The 19,678-nt window shown below is 45.4% G+C and overlaps 1 protein-coding gene across 6 annotated transcripts in view; it reads left to right on the forward strand.

Annotated features, from left to right (window-relative positions):
• TMEM241 (transmembrane protein 241) overlaps window positions 1–19,678 on the forward strand; it is a 119,749-nt gene that overhangs the window by 55,542 nt on the left and 44,529 nt on the right. For 4 of the 6 annotated variants that reach the window (XR_005525597.1, XR_005525601.1, XM_039217637.1 and 1 more), the window contains exons 10-13: window positions 1,607–1,642; window positions 4,345–4,379; window positions 14,042–14,111; window positions 18,716–18,809. Coding sequence is in view for 4 of the 6 variants with exons in the window: in XM_039217637.1 (XP_039073568.1) it covers window positions 1,607–1,642; window positions 4,345–4,379; window positions 14,042–14,111; window positions 18,716–18,809 (235 nt within the window). In the remaining 2 variants the exon portion in view is untranslated. Of the gene's footprint in view, window positions 1–1,606; window positions 1,643–4,344; window positions 4,380–6,030; window positions 6,138–14,041; window positions 14,112–18,715; window positions 18,810–19,678 lie in introns of those variants that run through there. The other 2 variants (XM_039217666.1, XM_039217649.1) reach the window with 2 other exon arrangements.

Consider the following 19,678-nt stretch of genomic DNA (forward strand, 5'->3'; position numbering starts at 1 on the left):
AGGTGCCCTTAAGGTAAACTTTAATTAGTTCATTTATTATTATTTTTTTTAATATTTATTTTTGAGAGAGATAGAGACAGAGTGCAAGCTAGGGAAGGGCAGAGAGAGAGGGAGAATCTGAAGCAGGTTCTAGGCTCCACAGAGCCCGATGTGGGGCTCAGATTCATGAGCTGTGAGATCATGACCTGAGCCAAAGTCAGGCGCTTAACTGATTGTGCCACCCAGGTACCCTAAGGTAAACTTTTGAAGTGTGGTGGGTTCTTGTTGGTTAAAGCAAAGAGGTGAGGCCCATGGTGTTGTGAGCTTGTTCCATTAAGCCAGAAACTCTGCAGGTCAGGGTTGTGGTGAGGGCACAGCAGCCTGGCGCCCCCAGAGCCGTTTGTCCTGCTGTTGGGCATTCCAGGCAGGGTCCACCAGCACCTGATCGTACCAGTGACGTGTGAAGAGCAGGGGAACCTCTACCCTCTTCATTTAGGAGCCAGTCAGACGACATTTTTGTAAAAATGACATCACTTGCTGCTTTGGGCCTTAGTTTACTTCTAACAACTCAGAGACCAACTCTTTTTTTTCTTGCTTCCTCAGCCCCTTCCTAACTTGACTTTGATTAGACCCAGAAGTTCCCCAGTCTGTTTTGGGGTAAAATGAGGCCTCTTTTGTGGGCAGTCAACGTACCAGCCTTGGCAAATGTAAATGAAAGAGACAGAGTCCCAGTGTGGGCTGGGCTGCATCTGGGAGGTCAGAGGCCCTAGACTGGCCCCGCTGGCCTCTCGGTTTCAGGTCCCACCCGTGGGTCTGAATGGAAGGACCCCTGGAAGAAGGTTATACACTCGGAGGCTGTGACTTGGGTCCCTAGGGCACCTTTTGTTCTTTTAATGAAGTGTTTCTGCAGCAAAAAGCCAGTGGAGTTGCCAGATAAAATACAGAATGCCCAGTTAAATTTGAATTTCAGATAAGTAGTGAAGCCTTTTTTTAGTGTAGCTATGTCCTATGCAATATTTGGAACATACTTAAACGTGACTCTTTATCTGAGATTTAGATTTATTTGGGTGTCCTGTATTTTTACTGGTCAAATATGGCAGCCCCAGGAGCCAGTCCAGTGGCCTGAGAGCTGGCATTCTTTTTAAGTGGCAAAGGTACACATGGAAGATAATCTGCCACAGGTGAACATGCATGTGATACCACCAAACTAGGAAACATGTTTTAAAAATGAGCCAGGGGCATCTGGGTAGCTCAGTCCATTAAGCATCTGACTTCTGCTCAGGTCATGATCTCACAGTCCATGAGTTCGAGCTCTGTGTCGTGCTCTGTGCTGACAGGTCAGAGCCTGGAGCCTGCTTCGGATTCTGTGTCTCCCTCTCTCTCTGTCCCTCCCCCATACTCTGTCTCTCTCAAAAATAAAAAAAACATTAAAATTTTTTTTTAAATGAGCCAGGAACTAGTTTTGAATATAATGTACTCTTCATACCATTTATTGACAATTTTGAAATGTAGATACGTAACCCTAGATATAGTTTATTAGTAGAAGATAATGACTATTTTGTGTCTGTAAAACACTTCTACTATTCCACATGTTTTATCTTCTTTTTTCTTTTTTCTCATTCCTTAGTGACATTGACCAGCAGTACTTAAACTATATGTTCAGGTAAAATATAATTTACATTTTCAAAGAACAACTCATGTCTTTCTAGCACTAATTGAGTTTTATTTTCCAATAATATTTTGATTAGGGTGTTCGGAGCCAATATGCCTACCAGAAAGGCAAGCTAAATAATTTGTGAGATGACTGGAAGTTGAGGAAACCAAATCTTAGTTCTGTCCGTAGACCAGGCAAGAGGGTCCTCTGTCTGGCTCCATATTTCCAAAGGCCATGCTTTTCCCCATGGCTTATGGAGTCTGGAAGGCTCAGGGGACGTTTCTTCCCAGGGCCATCTAGCCCGAGACTGAAAATTCCCTGCTCAGATGGTCCCGAGCTTGATTCAAAGGCCTACTTGGGTCTGTCTTTCCAACTCTTTGCTAGACCCAAGGAGTGTCCAAAGACAGGCTCTTAGTGGGGTTGGGGGCTGTGCATGGAAGGCAGCCTTGGAAGCTGATGTGTGCACACACAGTGTGTGAGGCCGTAGTGTGCAGGATGGAGCCTGGGATGGAAAGAGAAAGGGGTTTGCTGGGAGTTAGGAGCCAGAGGCTGGATCTGTCCATGCGGCCACATTCTGAAATGAAGCTCTGGGAACTCCAGGAATTCTGAATTCTAATCTAGACTTCAAGGTTGTTTTGAAGATATACGTACTTATTAAGATAGAATGAAGTTTGAGGCTTGATTTATAATATTTGAATATGGTGTATGGACTGCTGTTTATATACCCTCAGCCCAAGCCAAGCAAAGTCTAGGGCTCTGTCTGCTAAATAGAACAGCTGGCTGGTACTCTCAACAATAGCCAAAACATGGAAAGAACCTAAGTGTCCATCAACTGACAAATGGATCAAGAAGATGTGGTTTATCTATACGATGGAATACTACATGGCAATGAGAAACAATGAAATCTGGCCATGTGTGGCAACATGGATGGACCTTGAGGGTGTTATGATGAGCAAAATAAGTCAGGCAGAGAAGGACAAATAACATATGTTTGCACATATAGGAGGATTAGGAGGAAATTAACAGAGGACAAAGCTGGAGAAGAAGGGGAAAAATAGTGGGGGAGAGGGAGGGAGGCAAACCATGAGAGACTCTTGAATGCTGAGAACAAACTGAGGGCTGATGGGGGTGGGGTGGAGGGGAAGGGGGGTGATGGGCGTGGAGGAGGGCACTTGTAGGGATGAGCACTGGGTGTTATATGGAAACCAACTTGACAATAAACTATTTAAGGAAAAAAAAAAAAAGAACAGCTAGCTGGTGTTTTTGGAGATTCGTGGTCGATGGCCATGCCTGTGGGGCCTCGCTAAGAAGGAGGGTGAGCTCTGCCGTGAGGACCCAAGGTGGCACTAATGCAGCCACACTTGGGAAAATGACCCTGGCTGGGGATGTGTCTGTCAGCATTTGGTCGTGTGGGCTTCTGCAGGAAGTTAATCTGAAAATGTTCAACATGAGCTGGATTCTCTGTCTGCAGATAAAGCTCATAAATATCTTAGTTTATTAAAATGCCTTTTTTTGAGAAGATCCACCCCAAGCATGGCCATGGGCCTCTTTTGTACTCTGCTGAAAACAATCATTAGTTCTACTCTGCCCAGACATAACAGCTGCTTTTTCAGGAGACTCTTCTGAAAATGCAGAAGGCTCTTGATGTTTAAAATGTGTCCGTGACATCGGAACACGTTGGCAGTTCTTTTTCTCCCCAGAACTTAGAGTTCACTCGTGCGGCAAAGGAATAAGGGGATGGAAAATGGAAAAGTGAGCCTCAGTGACCCCCAACTCAGTCCCCTGCCAGCCCAGCTCCTTCCCCTCCAGTAAGGACACTCATTGCCTGTGAGTCTGGTGCCCGAAGCTTCCTGGCTGGGCCTGCCCTGCACCCCACTGAAGGCAGGGTTCCGTTTCCAAGTCCTTCAGTACAAGTGATGAAGATATGTGAATCAGAACCAAGGCCGCCGTTCAGTTTCCCATGGGCACTGGACACTGAGGCCATCAGCCCCCAGAGGTCTGGGATCCCTCAGATCCCTCCAGCAGCTGTGCTGGTCTGTGCCAGCCAGGAGCTCTGCCTGCCAGGGCCAACAACTGGTTTGATCCCACTTAAAAAAAAATTTTTTTTTTTAGTTTACTTATTTATTTTGAGAGAGAGCACAAGCAGGGCAGAGGCAGAGAGAAAGAGAATCCCAAGCAGGCTCCACACCACCAGTGCAGAGCCTGACGGAGGTTCAACTCATGAACCACAGGATCCTGACCTGAGCCAAAGTCAGACACTTAACTGCCTGAGTCACCCATGCACCCTGGAAATTTAACTTCCCTCTACAAATTTAATTTTTGTAGCAAAAGTAGATTCAGCTCACATCCAACAGCTATTTTTTAGATTGCAGCCTATTTGTAATTCAGAGTTTGCTTTGTTTAGCTTACAAATATTCTTGGAAGATTAAGTGAGTGTGATAATACTCAGTGGTATAGATGACCTCAGAGTGGGGCATAGATCCTTAGTCTGTCACAGGGTACATTCATCCCTCTTGCCAAAATCTGAGGCATCTCAAGAGATTCTCACCCTCTCACTGATGAGTTGGATTTAGGCAGAATGAGACCATTCAGTGCAGATAATTTGCACTGAGGCAAATTTCACCCTTTTTGGGTAGAATGGGTGGAAATGTACGTTGTTATTTTTCAGTGCTGGAGAAGACTTCTTCACTGCTCTGCTGTTTCTTTTTCAGTGTGGTGCTTCTGGCATTTGCATCTCACCCCACAGGTAAGTCCGTTTGTTTTGTGGCCCATTCAACCCAGTGCTCTGACACTGCCTTCCTCCCCATTATATCCCTAAGGGACATTTTGAAGTTGTTGTTTTTTGGGTTTTTTTTTTTGCGGGGGGGGGGGTTGTTTTTGTTTTTGTTTTTGAGAAAGAGAGAAAGACAGAGTATAAGTGGGGGAGAGGCAGAGAGAGAGGGAGACACAGAATCTGAAACAGGCTCTAGGCTCTGAGCTGTCAACACAGAGCCTGATGCAGGGCTGGAACTCGTGAACTGTAAGATCATGAGCCGAAGTCTGATACTTAGCCGACTGAGCCACTCAGGTGCCCCAAGGGACATTTTGTAAGAGAATGTGGTTTGCCTTCCAGGATGGAAGCTCAGGGGCTAGGTATGGCCAGTGTACTTGAAACTGGTCTCGATGACTGGCTGTGGGTTTATCACCCATGAATTTATTCTTACCCTTTCTTGAATTTTGTTGTCTGTGTTTTCATCTGGTGTGGTCTCAGATGCACAGACAGGCTTATTATCTGCCAAATAAATTGGTGCACATCTTCTCCTTCTAAAGTTCCTTCTTTAAGCATCTAGAATTGCTCTTCAATCCTACTGCTAAAGGATTTGGTGAGAAAGTTCAAATTCACCCTACTTCTGACTGACATCCTTTCATACCTTTTTATTGTATATTATCCTACAATATTCAAGATTCCAGATTAAGGAAGTCAACTTTTAAAGCTTATCTTTACCTTGTTGCTGTCTTACTCTATAGTGGTTTTTCAGATTCAGGAATTGCCCACAATACTCTATTCCATTATGGCTTTTTACCGTGTTTTGAAGTTGGTGCCAAAGATAATGAAATAGTATCTGCATGCAGTAAGGCTGGAAATACACGTTTCTTGGTCTTGCTCCTTAAACTAATGTTTGTTGGTTGGCGGATTGCTGTGCCTGAGGCATTTGTGGAGCCCTTGGAGTCTCCATTAAAATGAGAAAGGTGAACTGGGTTATTTCTAAGGCCTTTTCTACCCCAAACAATGACAGCTTTCTGTTGGTGCTTTTAGCTGCTTCAAACTATTTGAACTAGTATCCTGAGGGAACTGTCGAGAGTGACTCAGTGTTTCTAGATTGTCTGTGACCCATACAAACCATGCCTCCTGAGGATAATTTGAATTACCTTTTTCTCAAGGCATTAGTCTACACTTGCCCACACTGATGCGCATCTATTTTCTGCCAGTTCCCACAGCCTGGTGTTCTCTCCCGACTTTGAGGTTTGCTGCAGAGTGCTCTCTGCTCTCTGCACTCTCATGTGTTGAAAGCCTATCCTTTGTAAAATAAAAATCATATAAAACCCACGGTGTTGACCCTGAACAGATTCTGCTCACCATTACTGCTGGGTGTCTGCCTTTACACGTGCCTCTTGTCATTCTGTCGCGCAGCCAGGAGGTTGCCACCCAACAGATATTGCAAGGCCTCCTAAGGAACCTCCCCTTTGAGATGTGTTTTGATCAAAACCTTTGGAAAGTTCCCTGGTTCTGCCTGATTTGCATGCTTATTGGCTCCCTGAGTGATTACTGGTGGATTGGGGCGAATAGTTCTCACCTAAAGAAATCACCCTGCCTTTCAACCAAAAGGTGATGCTTCTTTGTTACTCATGATTCTCAGAGCTGGAAGGAATCTTAGTGATTTATCCATGGTGCTGCCATATTTTACACATGAGGAAATTGAAACCCAGAGCAGTTAAGGGATGTGGCCAAGATGGTGCAGAGGAGGTGAGTAGCAGAGAGACAGGGGTTTAGGTCTCCTGAGCCTTCTCTGAGGTTTTTCTTTTTAAATGCTTCTTTTTCAGTGATCCTGCAGTTTATTATAAAGTCTCAGGAGTGAGTGAATACTTTCAGTGTTACCTAACTTCCTTCTGGAGCTGCTCTTGGTTTTGATGAGATTTTTGGGGTGATAGTGGGGTCCAGAGCTGATGACCAAGAAAGAATTCTTTTTTTTTTTCATTAAAATGTTTTTATAATTTATTGTCAAGTTGGTTTCCATATAACACTCAGTGCTCATCCCAACAAGTGCCCTCCTCCATGCCCATCACCCCCCTACCCCCTTCCTCGCCCCCATCAGCCCTCAGTTTGTTCTCAGTATTCAAGAGTCTCATGGTTTGCCTCCCTCCTTCTCCCCAACTATTTTTCCCCTTCCCCTCCCCCTTGGTCCTCTGTTAAGTTTCTCCTGTTCCATATATGAGTGAAAACAAATGGTATCTGTCCTTCTCTGCCTTATTTTGCTCAGCATAACACCCTCTAGTTCCATCCACGTTGCTACAAATGGCCAGATTTCATTCTAAGAAAGAATTCTTGAAGATGTCTTGGTGCAAAAAGGTGGTTTTCTTAAAGCATGGGGACAGGACCCGTGGGCAGAAAGAACTGCCCCGGGACCCTGAAGAGACTGGTTATATACTATGAAGCTGGGGGAGGTAAAGTCCTTGGGAAGTTTGTAGTGAGATTTTCATATGCTAAAGAAGACTCCCAGGATGGTGGAGGCCTAGGTGTTGTAAGCTAAGCTTGTTTTTCCCTCTAGCAAATCATTAGCATTAAGACAGTAGGGAGTTCCTGGAGAAAAGTTTTCCTCTGCCAGCCTTAAGTATCTGTCAATGGGCTTCAGGTTATAAGGAAATTGAGTTCTATCTGCCATTTCTGTCATCACTTTGGAGAGGTGAAGGAGACTTAGGTCCTGCAGGACTATGATCTCTATCAGTTAACCATTTGTTTTTCCCCTTTCCTTTGTTCTTGGGCAGCCAGGAGTGCCTGAGGAACAGCACACGTATCCCATCTCGGGAGGGGGGAGCGAGTTGTGGCCTATCAGCTTGCCTTATGCGCCCTCTTCAGGTTGAGGGCCATTTTGTCTCCCAGTTTCTGAGCACAGTGATGCTGTTAGTAGTTTATAAGGTTTGGCCAACATTCCCACATTTCACCTTGAGTTATTGCTAAACTTTTAAATCAGTGCAAGAATATCTTGGGCACTTACTTACTCTCTGGGAACACAAAGTGGTCAGCAGCCTGTGGTTGCAGAATGGCCTAGGCAGAAGAGTAATTTAAAATAGGCCCCAGATTTTTTTTTCGAGGGGATGAAAATGTTCTGGAATTTGGTAGTGGTGATGATGATGGCCGTACACCTCTGTTAATATGCTAAAAACCACTCAATTGTACACTTTATTTTTTTAAATGTTTATTTTTGAGAGAGAGGCAGAGATAGAGCATGAGCAGCAGGAGGGACAAAGAGAGAGGGAGACACAGAACTCAAAGCAGGCTCCAGGCTCTGTGCTGTCAGTCAGCACAGAGGCCAACATGGGGCTTGAACTTATGAACCATGAGATCATGACCTGAGCTGAAGTTGGATGCTCAACCAACTGAGCCACCCAGGAGCCCCTGAATTGTACACTTTAAAAGGGTGAATTATATCTCAATTTTTAAAAATGTATAGGGGATCAAAAACAAAAACAAATCACTCTTATTTGAGAACCTGTTTGGAACTCAGTTATACTGTTACAGAATCTGGTCTGGATCACCCAGCAGAAAAACCAAGCAGCACTTGGAGGTCTTTGAAGGCAGGGGGTTTAATTCACACTGGTGGGCTCAGAGGAGATCACCCTCTAGATGTCTGAGCCCTGAGCTTAAGTAGAGGTGACAATTTTCAGTCTGTTCCAGTGGCTCTTGGGATAGGAAGGAAAACCCGGAATGGGATTTTTCAGGCAGGGACTGGAATTCCCTTATCAGTCCTGTCAGCCATCTTATAACAGATTTTTCCCTATCAATACCAGACAAATATATTTACAAAAATTAATTTTCCTCTAGATTATATTAAACAAGAACAACAACAACTGAATGGACATCAGATGCTCACCCCCCCATTCCTTTCCACAGGCTTTGACCGCATGGTGTGGTGAATGACTGAGGGTAGGTCTGGTGGGCTGCTCAGGGAGTTGTAAAGCCTGTGGGGTTCATCAGAGAGAGACTCTGTATGCTTTCCTGGAAGGACTCCTGAGTGCAAGTTTGTGTGTTGCAGTTTTCAGGGAGCTAAGGCAATTATCTTTGGAGGGGCCAGGTAAAGAAAATTGTGCTCCTGAGAAGGATTTTGCTGACCTGTGAGACTGGCTGTGATCCTGGTGTCAGTAGCTGAGGTGGTCTCTGCCTCCCTTGCTGTAGGTGGCTGAGGCTCCCAGTGAAGGGATGCCCCAGAGCTGGAGGGTTCCAGAATCCTTCGGGCCTAAGTAACCATCATAGCAGGGCTCCAGGAAAGGCCCTGGCAAAGGTGGGTGTGGGTTGTAGACAAATTGGTGGCAGCCTTCCAGAAGAAGCCAACAGTTTCCATCTATACCAGCACCAATTCAGCTTTTAATCCATGAGCATCCCAGGGAAACATCCCAGGGAAACACTGTAAAACCACCCCTACTTCTGTGGTATGAAGGTACTCTGTGTGTGGTCAACATGATCCCGTTTGCTGCTTTCTTAGAACATCTAGAAATTGTGAGCCAAGGGGCCTTAAAGATGTCTGTGGCTGTTTCTCTTTTCAGCTCTGGTCAGTGGAGTGCCATTGACTTGAAACCTTAGTATCAAGGGGCTGGTCCTTAAGTGCCTGCTTGCATCGGGGCTGTTGAGTAGCAAAACAGTCCTGACTAGAGTAGGGAGGCTGTTTGTGAAAACCACGTGAAAAGTCACTGTCTAGGTTTTGATTCACTTTAACTTTTCAAAACTCTCAGGGTTGCCACACACCGTTGCGGTCTAGGCTTACAGTGCCCTGCCCTTTGAAGTTAGGCAGTGCACAACCCTAGCAGCTGTAAGCAGTGGCTTGTTGCTTCAAAAAGCAGTCAGGCACAGTAAATGGCTGTATTTGTTTGGTAGAGTGGATAACTCAGGCAGATAGATATATTAAGGTAGAAATGTGGTATGAGAGATGATAGAGGCTCAGAATCTAGAAGAGGACCTTGGGATCAGTTTTTCTCAGATTTATAAGCCCAAGTCAATTACCCTAAGCTTTTTGATGGGTCCTGGTGATGTCTTCTCATAGCAGTATACAATTATTACAGAGTTTAAGCAAATAAAACACCTGAGGAAAATCTCTCTCCTCCAGAGGTATTCAAGGACTGCTGTGATGGGGCAGCTCTAATTCATTAATTAGCCTTCTCATTGTACCCATGAGTAGTCTAGCCCCTTTTTAAATTAGAACAACCCTTTATTCTTCCCCACTTGCTTATTACACTTTCCATCTAGAATGTCCACTGAGGGGCCTGAGTATTAGGGAGGACATGTTCCTGGTTCCCCACACCTGCACCAGTTGAGGCCCAGTGTTCTTATGAAGGGTCTATTAACAATTGCTGACATTTTAATTTTTCTTTATAAGTTTATTTATTTTTGAGAGGAGGGGAGGGACAGAAAGAGAGAGGAAGAGAGGATCCCAAGCAGGCTCTGCACAGTCAACACAGAGCCTGATGTGGGACTCAAACTCGAACTGTGAGATCACGACCTGAGCCGAAATCAAGAGTTGAACGCTTAACCGACTGAGCCACCCAGGTGCCCCCAACAGTTGCTGATATTTTTAAAGCAGGGCTTTTTTCCCTTTAGTTTCCTTCCACCTCTTTTTTTAAACTTGTATCTTAATTATTTAGTAGAACTTTTAAAACGTTAAAAAAATGGAGGTATAATTTACATATATGATATGCACCTATCTTATGTGTACCGCTTGATCAATTTTGACGAATGTATACACCCGTGTAGCTTACACTCCCATCAAGGCATAGACCACTTCTGTCACTGTAGGAAGTTTCCACTTGCCCCTTCTTCATTACTCCCTTTTTACCTAGCACCAAAGCCACCACAATCTGATTTCTGTTACCATAGATAAGTTCTGTTTATTCTAGAGCCTCATAAAAATGGAAACACACCGGAAGTATTCCTTTGTGTCTTGCTCTTTCATTCAATCTAGTGTTCAGAGATTCATCTAGGCTGTTGTACGTATCACCAGTTTATTCCCTTTGATTGCTGAGGAGGGTGCTAGTGTATAATTATACCACCTTTTGTTCACCTGCTGATGCTGACCTGGGCTGGGCTGTTTCCAGTTTGGGGCTGTTGTGAATAAAGTTTTCATGAACATTCTTCTGCAGGGCTTTTTGTCTCATGGATAAATTCTTAGGAGTAGAATTTCTGTGTCTTAGAGTAGATGTAGATTTAACTTTTTAAGAAAGTGTCAGTTTTCTAAAGTGTTTATACCAGTTTACACCCCTACTCAGCAATGTCTGAGAGTTCCAGTTGCTCCACGTCTTCACTAACAATTGGTGTTGTCGGTCTTATTATAGCTAGTCTTTGTGGTCGCTTGATGGTGCTTTTGAATGAGCTGCCCTTCTCATTCCTGAGTGACTAGAAAGAGGCGTTTTTGTAGATGCGGATGATGGGCCTTTGGGACACACTTTTGGAGTGCATGTTGAAAGATAAGCATCTTTATAGCTGCAGATGATGGGCCTTTGGGACACAGCTTTGGTGTGCATCGGGACATGGTGGTAGGGATTGGGTAGATAGTTCTCTTTAATTCAGGCCCTGCCACTTTTCCCCCTTTGGGCATTGGGTTTGCTTCTTGGTGAACGAAATCTACCTTCCCCTCTAATCTTTCAACCTCATGATTCATGCAGAGGCTTCAAGAATCTTGGAACCTTGCTTCCCCTTGGACCATTTTAAGCACTAGTAGTTTGTATTGTGTATTTGTATTGGGCCCCTCTGTTGTATACTCAAGGAGAGATAATTTCAAGGGTCCAAGAGAGCAGAGGGAACCACAGGAATCTGACCCATAAATGGCCTTGTTACCTGGTGTGCCTATTGCTCATGTGTGAGATAAAGCAAGTAGCACTAATTACTTCTTGGAACTGACTTTCCATTTACCTGCCAGTTCCAAGGGCTACAGTGTGGGGAGGGGAAGTTGTCCTGATGTTCAAATATTGTAAGTCTTGAATGTGGTAAGATTGTGCCACACTTTTCACCATGGCAATTTCATGCTCTATGATTTTCAGAGAATTCGAATTCACTTCCTCACCCAGAAAGTCAGCAGATTTTAACTGGAGCATAAAAGTGAAGGTTCATGTCATGATGACCACCAGGTATTATATGGAAGGGCTGAATCACTATATTGTACATCTGAAACTAATACTACATTGTATGTTAACTGAAATTTAAATTAAAAAAGTGAGGGCTCAATTAGAACTTTATTGCCTAAGCTGCCTGTTGCTGCTACAAAATATGTTTATGACTGTTGAACTACTGAATCTGAGCTTAATTTGTGTAGTCCACAATTGCTGGTGCAGGAGTGTGCTCTTCGAAGCATCTTTACCAATTTTTTAGGTCCCTGGAATTTGTTCTATTGAGGTTGGGCCAGCCAGCCACAGACTGCCTCATCTTCAGGGCCATTTGTCATGTGGTCATTAACCTTTGCTGTTTAGAGGTTGGCATGCACTCTCTTTGTTCAAGAACTCTAGTAAAATAGGAGCCAGGCTGAAGGCATCAGAGGGGAAGCATTTGAGGCAAAATTAAAGACCAGCATAGCCAACTGGAAAGTGGAACATTCTTTGCAGGGGAAGTAAGAGGAGTTGAGGTATTTCAGATACTCTTGGTTCAGTAGTGTTTATTGGGGGTTGGTCCTAACACAGTGGATATGAGTAAGGTCCAGTCCTGCCTCTCAAGGACTTGATGGTTACAAAAAAAGAGACAGGCATGATCAACTAGTACCACGTGAGAAATGTGTAGAGGTTACAGAAATGGCTCAAAGATAAGCCATTCTCTCTCTCAATAATTTATAGGATAAGTTTTTAGGATTTGGGTGAAGGTTATCACGTGACTGGTAAATTCCCTAGGATTGTGATTTTTCCTTTGCCTTCCCCCCTCCCAGCCCACTTCTGACCACTCCACTGCTCGTTAGAACCCCTCAGCAGCCTGCACTAGGTCAGAAAGGCTGCCACTGCTTCGCGAACCCCATTCACGTCCCTGGAGCATTTCTCATGACAGCCTGGGTGCAGAGAGGAGGCAGTGCCAGAAGAATCTAGAGGTCCTGCACTTGATTGATCCCCTCTCTGCCCCTCCTCCTCATCACAGACTGCACTGCGGTTTCTCTGAAACTGAAAGGGAAATTGGAACAGGGCCAAGAACCACAGCTGCCAGAGAGAGAGAGAGAGCAAACCCTGCATGGACCTTCGCCTCACTGGCCTGAATGGGGGGCTCTGGGTCTGGGATGCCTAGGGTTACCTCACTGTCGCCTCTGTGTGGAAAGGGACTTCCACAGATACCATGTTTTTCATGCACTAGATGTCTGAGCCTGATGGTGTGATGTGCAAAGCCCCTCCACCAGTGCAGATCCGTGTAGACAAGAGAAGTGCTCAGGGGAGTCGTGACAGGAAGAAAGCCAGAGCTCTGAGCCTCTTGTCGGGCTGCACAAAAACCAGGTCCCAAGAGATGCACCCTTTTGTGGCTAAGAACACACACGTATGCACAAACGAAACAAAAGAATAGTTGTGATTAAAAACCCTCTAGGGAACTAGAATTCAGGACTCTTTACCAAGAGGTGGATGAATGATTTGAAATCAGTTAGGTCTTGGAGGAAGTGTAGCAGCCCATCGCGTCTTGTTCTGAAACTCTTGATTAGTAAGTTCAGTGACAAACGCATTCCTGCCTGTATGTTGCATGCACACCTAACATATGGTGAGTCTTAGGGAGACCAGCCTTCACTGCTCCAGTCCATCCAGATCCAGAGAGACAGACCGAAGCCTGGGGGTCTGGAAGGTCTGGCTCCCCCAGAGTCTCAGAAATTCCAGATTTGGAAGGATTAGGCTATCTGCTGTGGAAATGCTTAATTCCTTTCCTCTGGACATTTTTGGAAGGCTTTTTGCTTTTTTAATCTCCTGACTTCTTGTTTGTGACCAAGTTCAAATTCCAGAGAGGGAAGCAGCCAATATGTGTGATTATTTCCTCTTGCACCAAGTGGAACTAGAAGAATGGACTGACTTCACTAGAAATAAATGTACCCTTTGGACCTTACACCCAAATGAGTAAGCACGGTCGTTCTGGCCCCTGCGCCGTTTGTGCAGTAATTAAACACAAAATGGAAAAAAGATGTCAGAGGCATGCATTCAGGCTTTTTTTAGACATAGGCAGGAAAGAATAGAATAATCCTTAAGGAAAAAAAAAAAAGATTCTTTTTGTCCTGCACTCCGCCTTGGGCCAGGATGGCCTCCTGGTGACGAGGAGATTGTAGGGTTTGGAGTGACTGGGGTGTACCTCCTGGCTTCACAGTTCAAGAGTTGTAGAATCCTAGACAAATCCCTTAACTTGTCTGAGCACCAGTTAAATGGGGGATGATAAAACACCACACAGTAGTGATAGGGACTGAAAGAGGTGTTGTACATAAAGCTTTTAGCATAGGGCCCTGCACAGGACGAAATCTTGCTAAATAGGCATTATGAGCATCACGCTATTATTTTAAGACAATGCCACTAATCTAGAAGCCCTGGGAATGCCAGAGTGAATTCAGTGCCATGCAGCTCTGCTCAGATAGTTGCTGTGCTAAAAAATGTCGCCTTGCGTTTTCCAGGACAGTTAGGGGCTGAGGGGCGTGTGCACCATTGTCTCACTCTTGCTGTGCCCTTCAGGTGATCTCTTCAGGGTCCCGGACTTTCCGTTCCTGTATTTCTACAGGTTCCACGGAAGCTGCTGTGCCAGGTAAGCTTAATAGAAAGCCCCTGGCACTATTAATCTGTATGTGTGTGTACTGCCTGCTGTCTTCGTCAAGTCTAGGGTCATTGCCAGTTATCCAGAGGAGGGGCAGAAGAGAGTGGTGGCCATGCAAGTCTGGAAGCAGCTTTCTCGGCCATCAGCACGTTGTCATGAACATCCTCGGGTGCTCGGGGCCAGTGTGGGGCCCGGGGTACCGTGTCCTGCACAAGTTCCTTGACCAGGGCTGTAGTTTTCAAACTTGCAGAAGAGCCAAGATTGCCCCAGTGTTTTTCTCTCCACAAGAGATTCTTATTTTTTTTTTTATATTTATTTATTTTGAGGAGGGGAGAGTGCTCAAGCAGGGGAGGGGCAAAGAGAGTAGGAAACAGAGAATTCCAATACAAGGGCTCAAACCCATGAGCCAAGATCATGACCTGAGTTGAAACCAAAAGTTGGATGTTCAAATGATGGAGCCACCCAGGCGCCCCTCCACAGGCAATTCTAAAACAGAACTTCAATGTATAAAATGATGCATTGGATTCTGTTCAAGGGAAGACTTGGGTTCAGAATTGTACCCATTCAGCTACCTCCTTGGTCCCTGCCTTTTCCCTAGAGAACAATCTCTAAAAAGCTTTGACTGAATCCTAGGACCCTGAGAAACAGGTTTTGGAAACCAGTGACTAGGAGACATCTAGACAACAAAGTGACCCTTAATACTTGGCCTTGGGAGATCTTCAGACCAATGGGATGGATACACATAGATGGAGTTCATACTCACTCTCTCCCCTCTCTCCTGCCATGATCCCCACTTCACTTAACTTTATTGTGCTGAGAAATGGACAGCCTCATGGCATGTGTTCTGATATGGTGGGAAGTCCAGTCTTGGGTTGAATTCCAAACTTGCTGCTTGCTAATTTGTTTGCTCTTTGAGCAAGCTGCCCTAGCTCTCCCAAGCATTAGTTTAGTTTCGTCATCTGTAAAATGGAAAGGTAATACCTGCACAGGGTGCTTGTGTATACTCACTAAGATGCGTGAACCCTAAGCATCATGCCTGGCCCAGTAAGTGATGGCCGTTATTATTATCTGCTCAGCTTGACTGTAAATAAAATGTCAACAGACCATGGGCAGTTGCCAAGCCAGACCCCTTATTCCTGTGCCTTGTGAGGCAGTGATTCTTCCCAGAGGCAAAAAGCTGGTGTGTGGCTGGCTATTTCTGATTTAGGGGTGTGTTAGGACAAAAACGTATCAATATTGTACAGTTTGCTTTTGCATTTGAGCCTCAGAGTGATTTATTTATCATCCTTCGCTAAGTTCCAGGAAATTACTGACACGAGTCATCTACTCTGTTCCTGTCGATGTGGTCAGGACTTGTCGGCTGCCCATTAGCTAGGACTGGGTGGCGTGAGCATTAGTGCTGCTCTGGTGTCCGTGTACTTGTTTTGGGGCTGGTTATTTGGCAGCACCAGAAAAAACAGTGCACAGGGAAGGGCACCCATTGTTTGGTTATTTGGAATAGAGCAGCCCAGTTCACAGCCCATTGATGCTGGCCTCATGGGGTGATATTCTAGCTCCATTTCTGCCCCCTCTTAAACTGCAACTTTCTTATAACCCAACATGAAAAATCAGGGTTTTTATACTTAAAAAATTTGGAAATCTTTGTGTGAATTGATGTAACTGTATTACATTCTACCCCCTGGGCTTCAGGACAAAGCTTGACCTCTTTTAAGAATGTGTCAGTTTCTCCCATGTCATTGATGATTCCTCCATGACCATGTGTCAGACTAAGAGTTGTCACCTTCAGAGGCCCTAGAGGAGCTCAGAAGGAGTCACTGAGGCCTGAAGGACTGTGGTAGCCATAACCTAGAGATACATTAATGGGGAGCCCAAGTTCTTTTACTTCTAGGCTCCTCCTACTGCTTTTCAGATCTCCCTCCACAGGGAGGGGTAGAGAGCTGAGTGTGGAAAGAGAAAGAGAGGGACCCATGAGTAATTTAGAAATGAGTCACAGGCATACCAGGCAAGGGACGGGAAGGAGTCGTGGATGCTTTCCCAAGTGTGTCGGGCACAGACCTGAGTAGCTCTGTTCTAGCAGTGTGCAGAGGGGATAGAGGACGTGGAATTATGCCCATCTTCTGGCTGGAGGTGGAGAGGAGAGGGGAAGATCGGAGGGGAGGGGGTGTGGGAGACAGCACAGGCACACGGGAAGTTGTTATGTCCCTGGAGGCAGGGGTGGACGCCCCCAGGAGGAGCCCTGGAGTGTTGGCCGCCTCACTTTCCACTCCGAACCTCACAGTGGCTATGAGCACCTGCAGCATCTCTTCTGTCTCTTGAGTCAAGAATATATCTTCAGGGGTGCCTGGGTGGCTCAGTCGGTTAAGTGTCCGACTTTGGCTCAGGTCATGATCTCATAGTTTGTGGGTTCGAGTCCTGCGTCAGGCTCTGTGTTGAACGCTTGCTGAATTGCTTCTTTGTCTCCTTCTCTCTCTGCCCCTTCCCTGCTCATGCACTGTTTCACTCTGTCTCTTAAAAATAAGTAACTATAAAAAAATTTTTTTTAAAAAACGTATCTTCATGGTGAAATTTGAAGCACTGTGTAGGACCTTTATTTCCTAATTATATTTTAGAGAGAGAGAGCACATGTGCAAGTGGGGGAGAGGGGCAGAGGGAGAGAGAAAGAGAGAGAGAAAATCTTAAGCAGACTCCATGCTCAATGTGGAGCCCATTGCAAGGCTTGATCCCATGACTCTGGGATCATGACCTGAGCCAAAATCAAGAGTCAGTTCCTCAACTGACTGAGCCACCCAGCTGCTCTGTACTGTGGGGAACCTTCGAATAAACCAGAAAACCTGGACTCGAATTGTGCCTGAGCCTCAGTTTGTTAATAAGGTGAGATTTGGGGTTGGGGAGCCTTTCTTTTCTGGAAGTCTCTGATTTCCATAAGGTAGGATGAGGACCACTATGCTTATACCTGCTTTAACAACAGGCAAGAACCTGAGGCAAGAAAAAAAGATCAACAGAGAGATTTGGTCAAGGTTAAGAGGGTCAGTGGGCACAGCCCAGGTCACTCCATTTCCAGCCGGCTGCTTACCCACTAGGCTTCCTTGCCTTTCGGGTGTGAATGACTGACTGTCTTCATCCATAGCTGCCCAGCCTCCCGTGACTGCAGATGCGAATCTGAGCAAACTTTGCAGGTCATCAGAGTCCAACAGGCTGAAATATACACAAGGGAACCTTCATCCCTATCCTTGGTCCTGCCCCAAGAATGCGGCTGTAAACTAATCTAATGATGTGAAGGCACACGTTTCTGTGAAATTTGGCCTTATCCGTGTTTAATTCAATCCAGCCAGTAAACTGTCAAACATTTATGGAATACCTACGATGACCAAGATACCATGTTTGGCTCTGTTGGGGAAATCAGAGAAGTCCAAGATTGGGCCCTGCCCTCTCAGAGCTCCTGGTCTATGTTGGAGTCACACACCACACAGATGGCAGGGTGGCACCTGGGCCCTGGAGGTACAAATGAGGTACAGCTCGTATGACCTGGTTCTCTAGTTGGGGTAGCACTGCGGTCATATCTCTTGCTTTTCAATTTCTAATAAAAGTCACATTCAAGCCCCCACTTGATATAGTTACAGGAAGTCAGCCTCTATCATGGAGTCTCTCTTCTCTAATTGCCCTGCTTCCAAATGCAAGGAAGAGTGACCATTCTGTTTGGAGTGCCCTTTGCTTTATCCTTGGCCACACCGTGATGTTTTAAAAAATGGCAGTGGAGGTGCCTGGGTGGCTCAGTTGGTTAAGCGGCCGGCTTTGGCTCAGGTCATGATCTCACGGTTCATGGGTTCGAGCCCCACATAGGGCTCTGTGCTGACAGCTCAGAGCCTGAAGCCTGCTTCCCATTCTATCTCTCTCTCTCTCTCAAAAATAAATAAAGCATTTTAAAAAATTAAAAACAGAAAAAGGAATCCAGTGGAAGCCACTACTTAACCTGTCCACTGCTAGGCTGCCGCAGACCCCTAGGTGTCCCATAAGATGTGGTCTCTCAGGTCACACAGATGGGTTTGGGCATCATTCCCAAAGCATAGCTTCTGTGTAGCTCAGCCTGGTTGGGGGGGGGGGGGCAGGACTTCTGCTACTGGACCCAGTCCTCCCCTTTAGATTCTTACCTTGAACCCAGGAGCTGATCCAGACCCTCTGTTCCCATATGGTGAGTTTTACTGTGGTAGTCTTTTTCTGGCAGTTTGTTCTGCTTGGGAAAAAAAAAAAATGGAAGCTCTACCTTGGCAAGCACTAAGCTCCAGAAATAATATGGGAGGGAGCGGGAGGTATTGTCCTCCACGTTTTTTTTCTTTCATGATTTAGCCAGAGATTTCCCAAGTTTCTACACTCCCTCCCCTCTTGCCCCCACCCAGTGAAACACTCTTATCATAGCTCATAAAATTATTTTTATGGTTTTTTAAATATTTGATATTTTTATCCAGAGATCACTAGAAAGCACAGATGAGATAGAGGTTCTGTAATAATTAGAAACTGGCTGGTAAAATGTGACAGAAAATAGCTATTGGCTAAAGGAAGACAAGCCTCACTAACAAAAGAATATTTTCTCCTTCCAGTGGAATTTTAGGATTTTTTCTCATGCTCAGCACAGTGAAGCTTAAAAGCCTTATGGCCCCAGGGCAGTGTGCAGCCTGGATTTTCTTTGCTAAGGTAAGAAAGAGGGAAGGAGTGGGAAAAATAAACCTTAGGAGCCTTCATGTCCAGTGTTCTTGAAGCATGTGATCTTCCTGAAATCATTTCTAGTCATTGGCCTTGAGCCTGATCCCTCACTCATTCCAGTAACGATTTCTGAGGTCTTCTGCCTATTTTATCAGCATGACATAATCTTTATCACACTCCTGGAAGGGCTAATCCCCTTAACTCCCCTAAGCCTTCATTTCCCCATCTGAACATGAGAGGCTTTGCCCCCCCCCCCCCCCCCCCCCCCCCCCCCCCCCCNATCTCTCAGTCTTCTCCAGGTCTACAAGACTGGATTCCTGGATGCAGGTTTTCTCTTCCTTCCTTGGGGGGTGTCACAGTGTCCAGAGCCCAAGTGACTTGCCTGACAGGTCTCAGTCTGTCAGGGGTGATAGAGAAAGGAAGACAGACAGATGGCCAGGTGGGAGGACTTTGATGGAATCTTCAAACAACAGAGTATTATAGGAATGTCCGTTGCGTATCTCATGACTATGGTTGAGGCATACGATAGAGAAATGGGGAAGAAAGAAACAGAAAAAGCAGCTGGGGGTTGCTCAGTGGTGACTGAGATGCTTTGGGACTAAGCATATTCTAGTGGAGCATGTCATTCATTTCTCTCATGTCTGTGAAAGAGTCAAGCTGTAGGGCCCTAGGTGTGTTGTTTCTGAGAAATGAGATTTCTTTTTTTTTTTTTTTTATTGTTTTAATGTTGATTTATATGTGTGAGAGAGAGAGAAACACAGAGTGTGATGGGCAGAGAGACAGAGGCAAAATCTATAGCAGGCTCCAGGCTTTGAACTGTCAGCACAGAGCCCAATGTGGGACTATAACTCATGAATCGT

The sequence above is a fragment of the Hyaena hyaena genome, unplaced genomic scaffold (assembly GCF_003009895.1).
Source record: "Hyaena hyaena isolate Hyena2069 unplaced genomic scaffold, ASM300989v1 scaffold_14, whole genome shotgun sequence".
Taxonomy (NCBI): domain Eukaryota; kingdom Metazoa; phylum Chordata; class Mammalia; order Carnivora; family Hyaenidae; genus Hyaena; species Hyaena hyaena.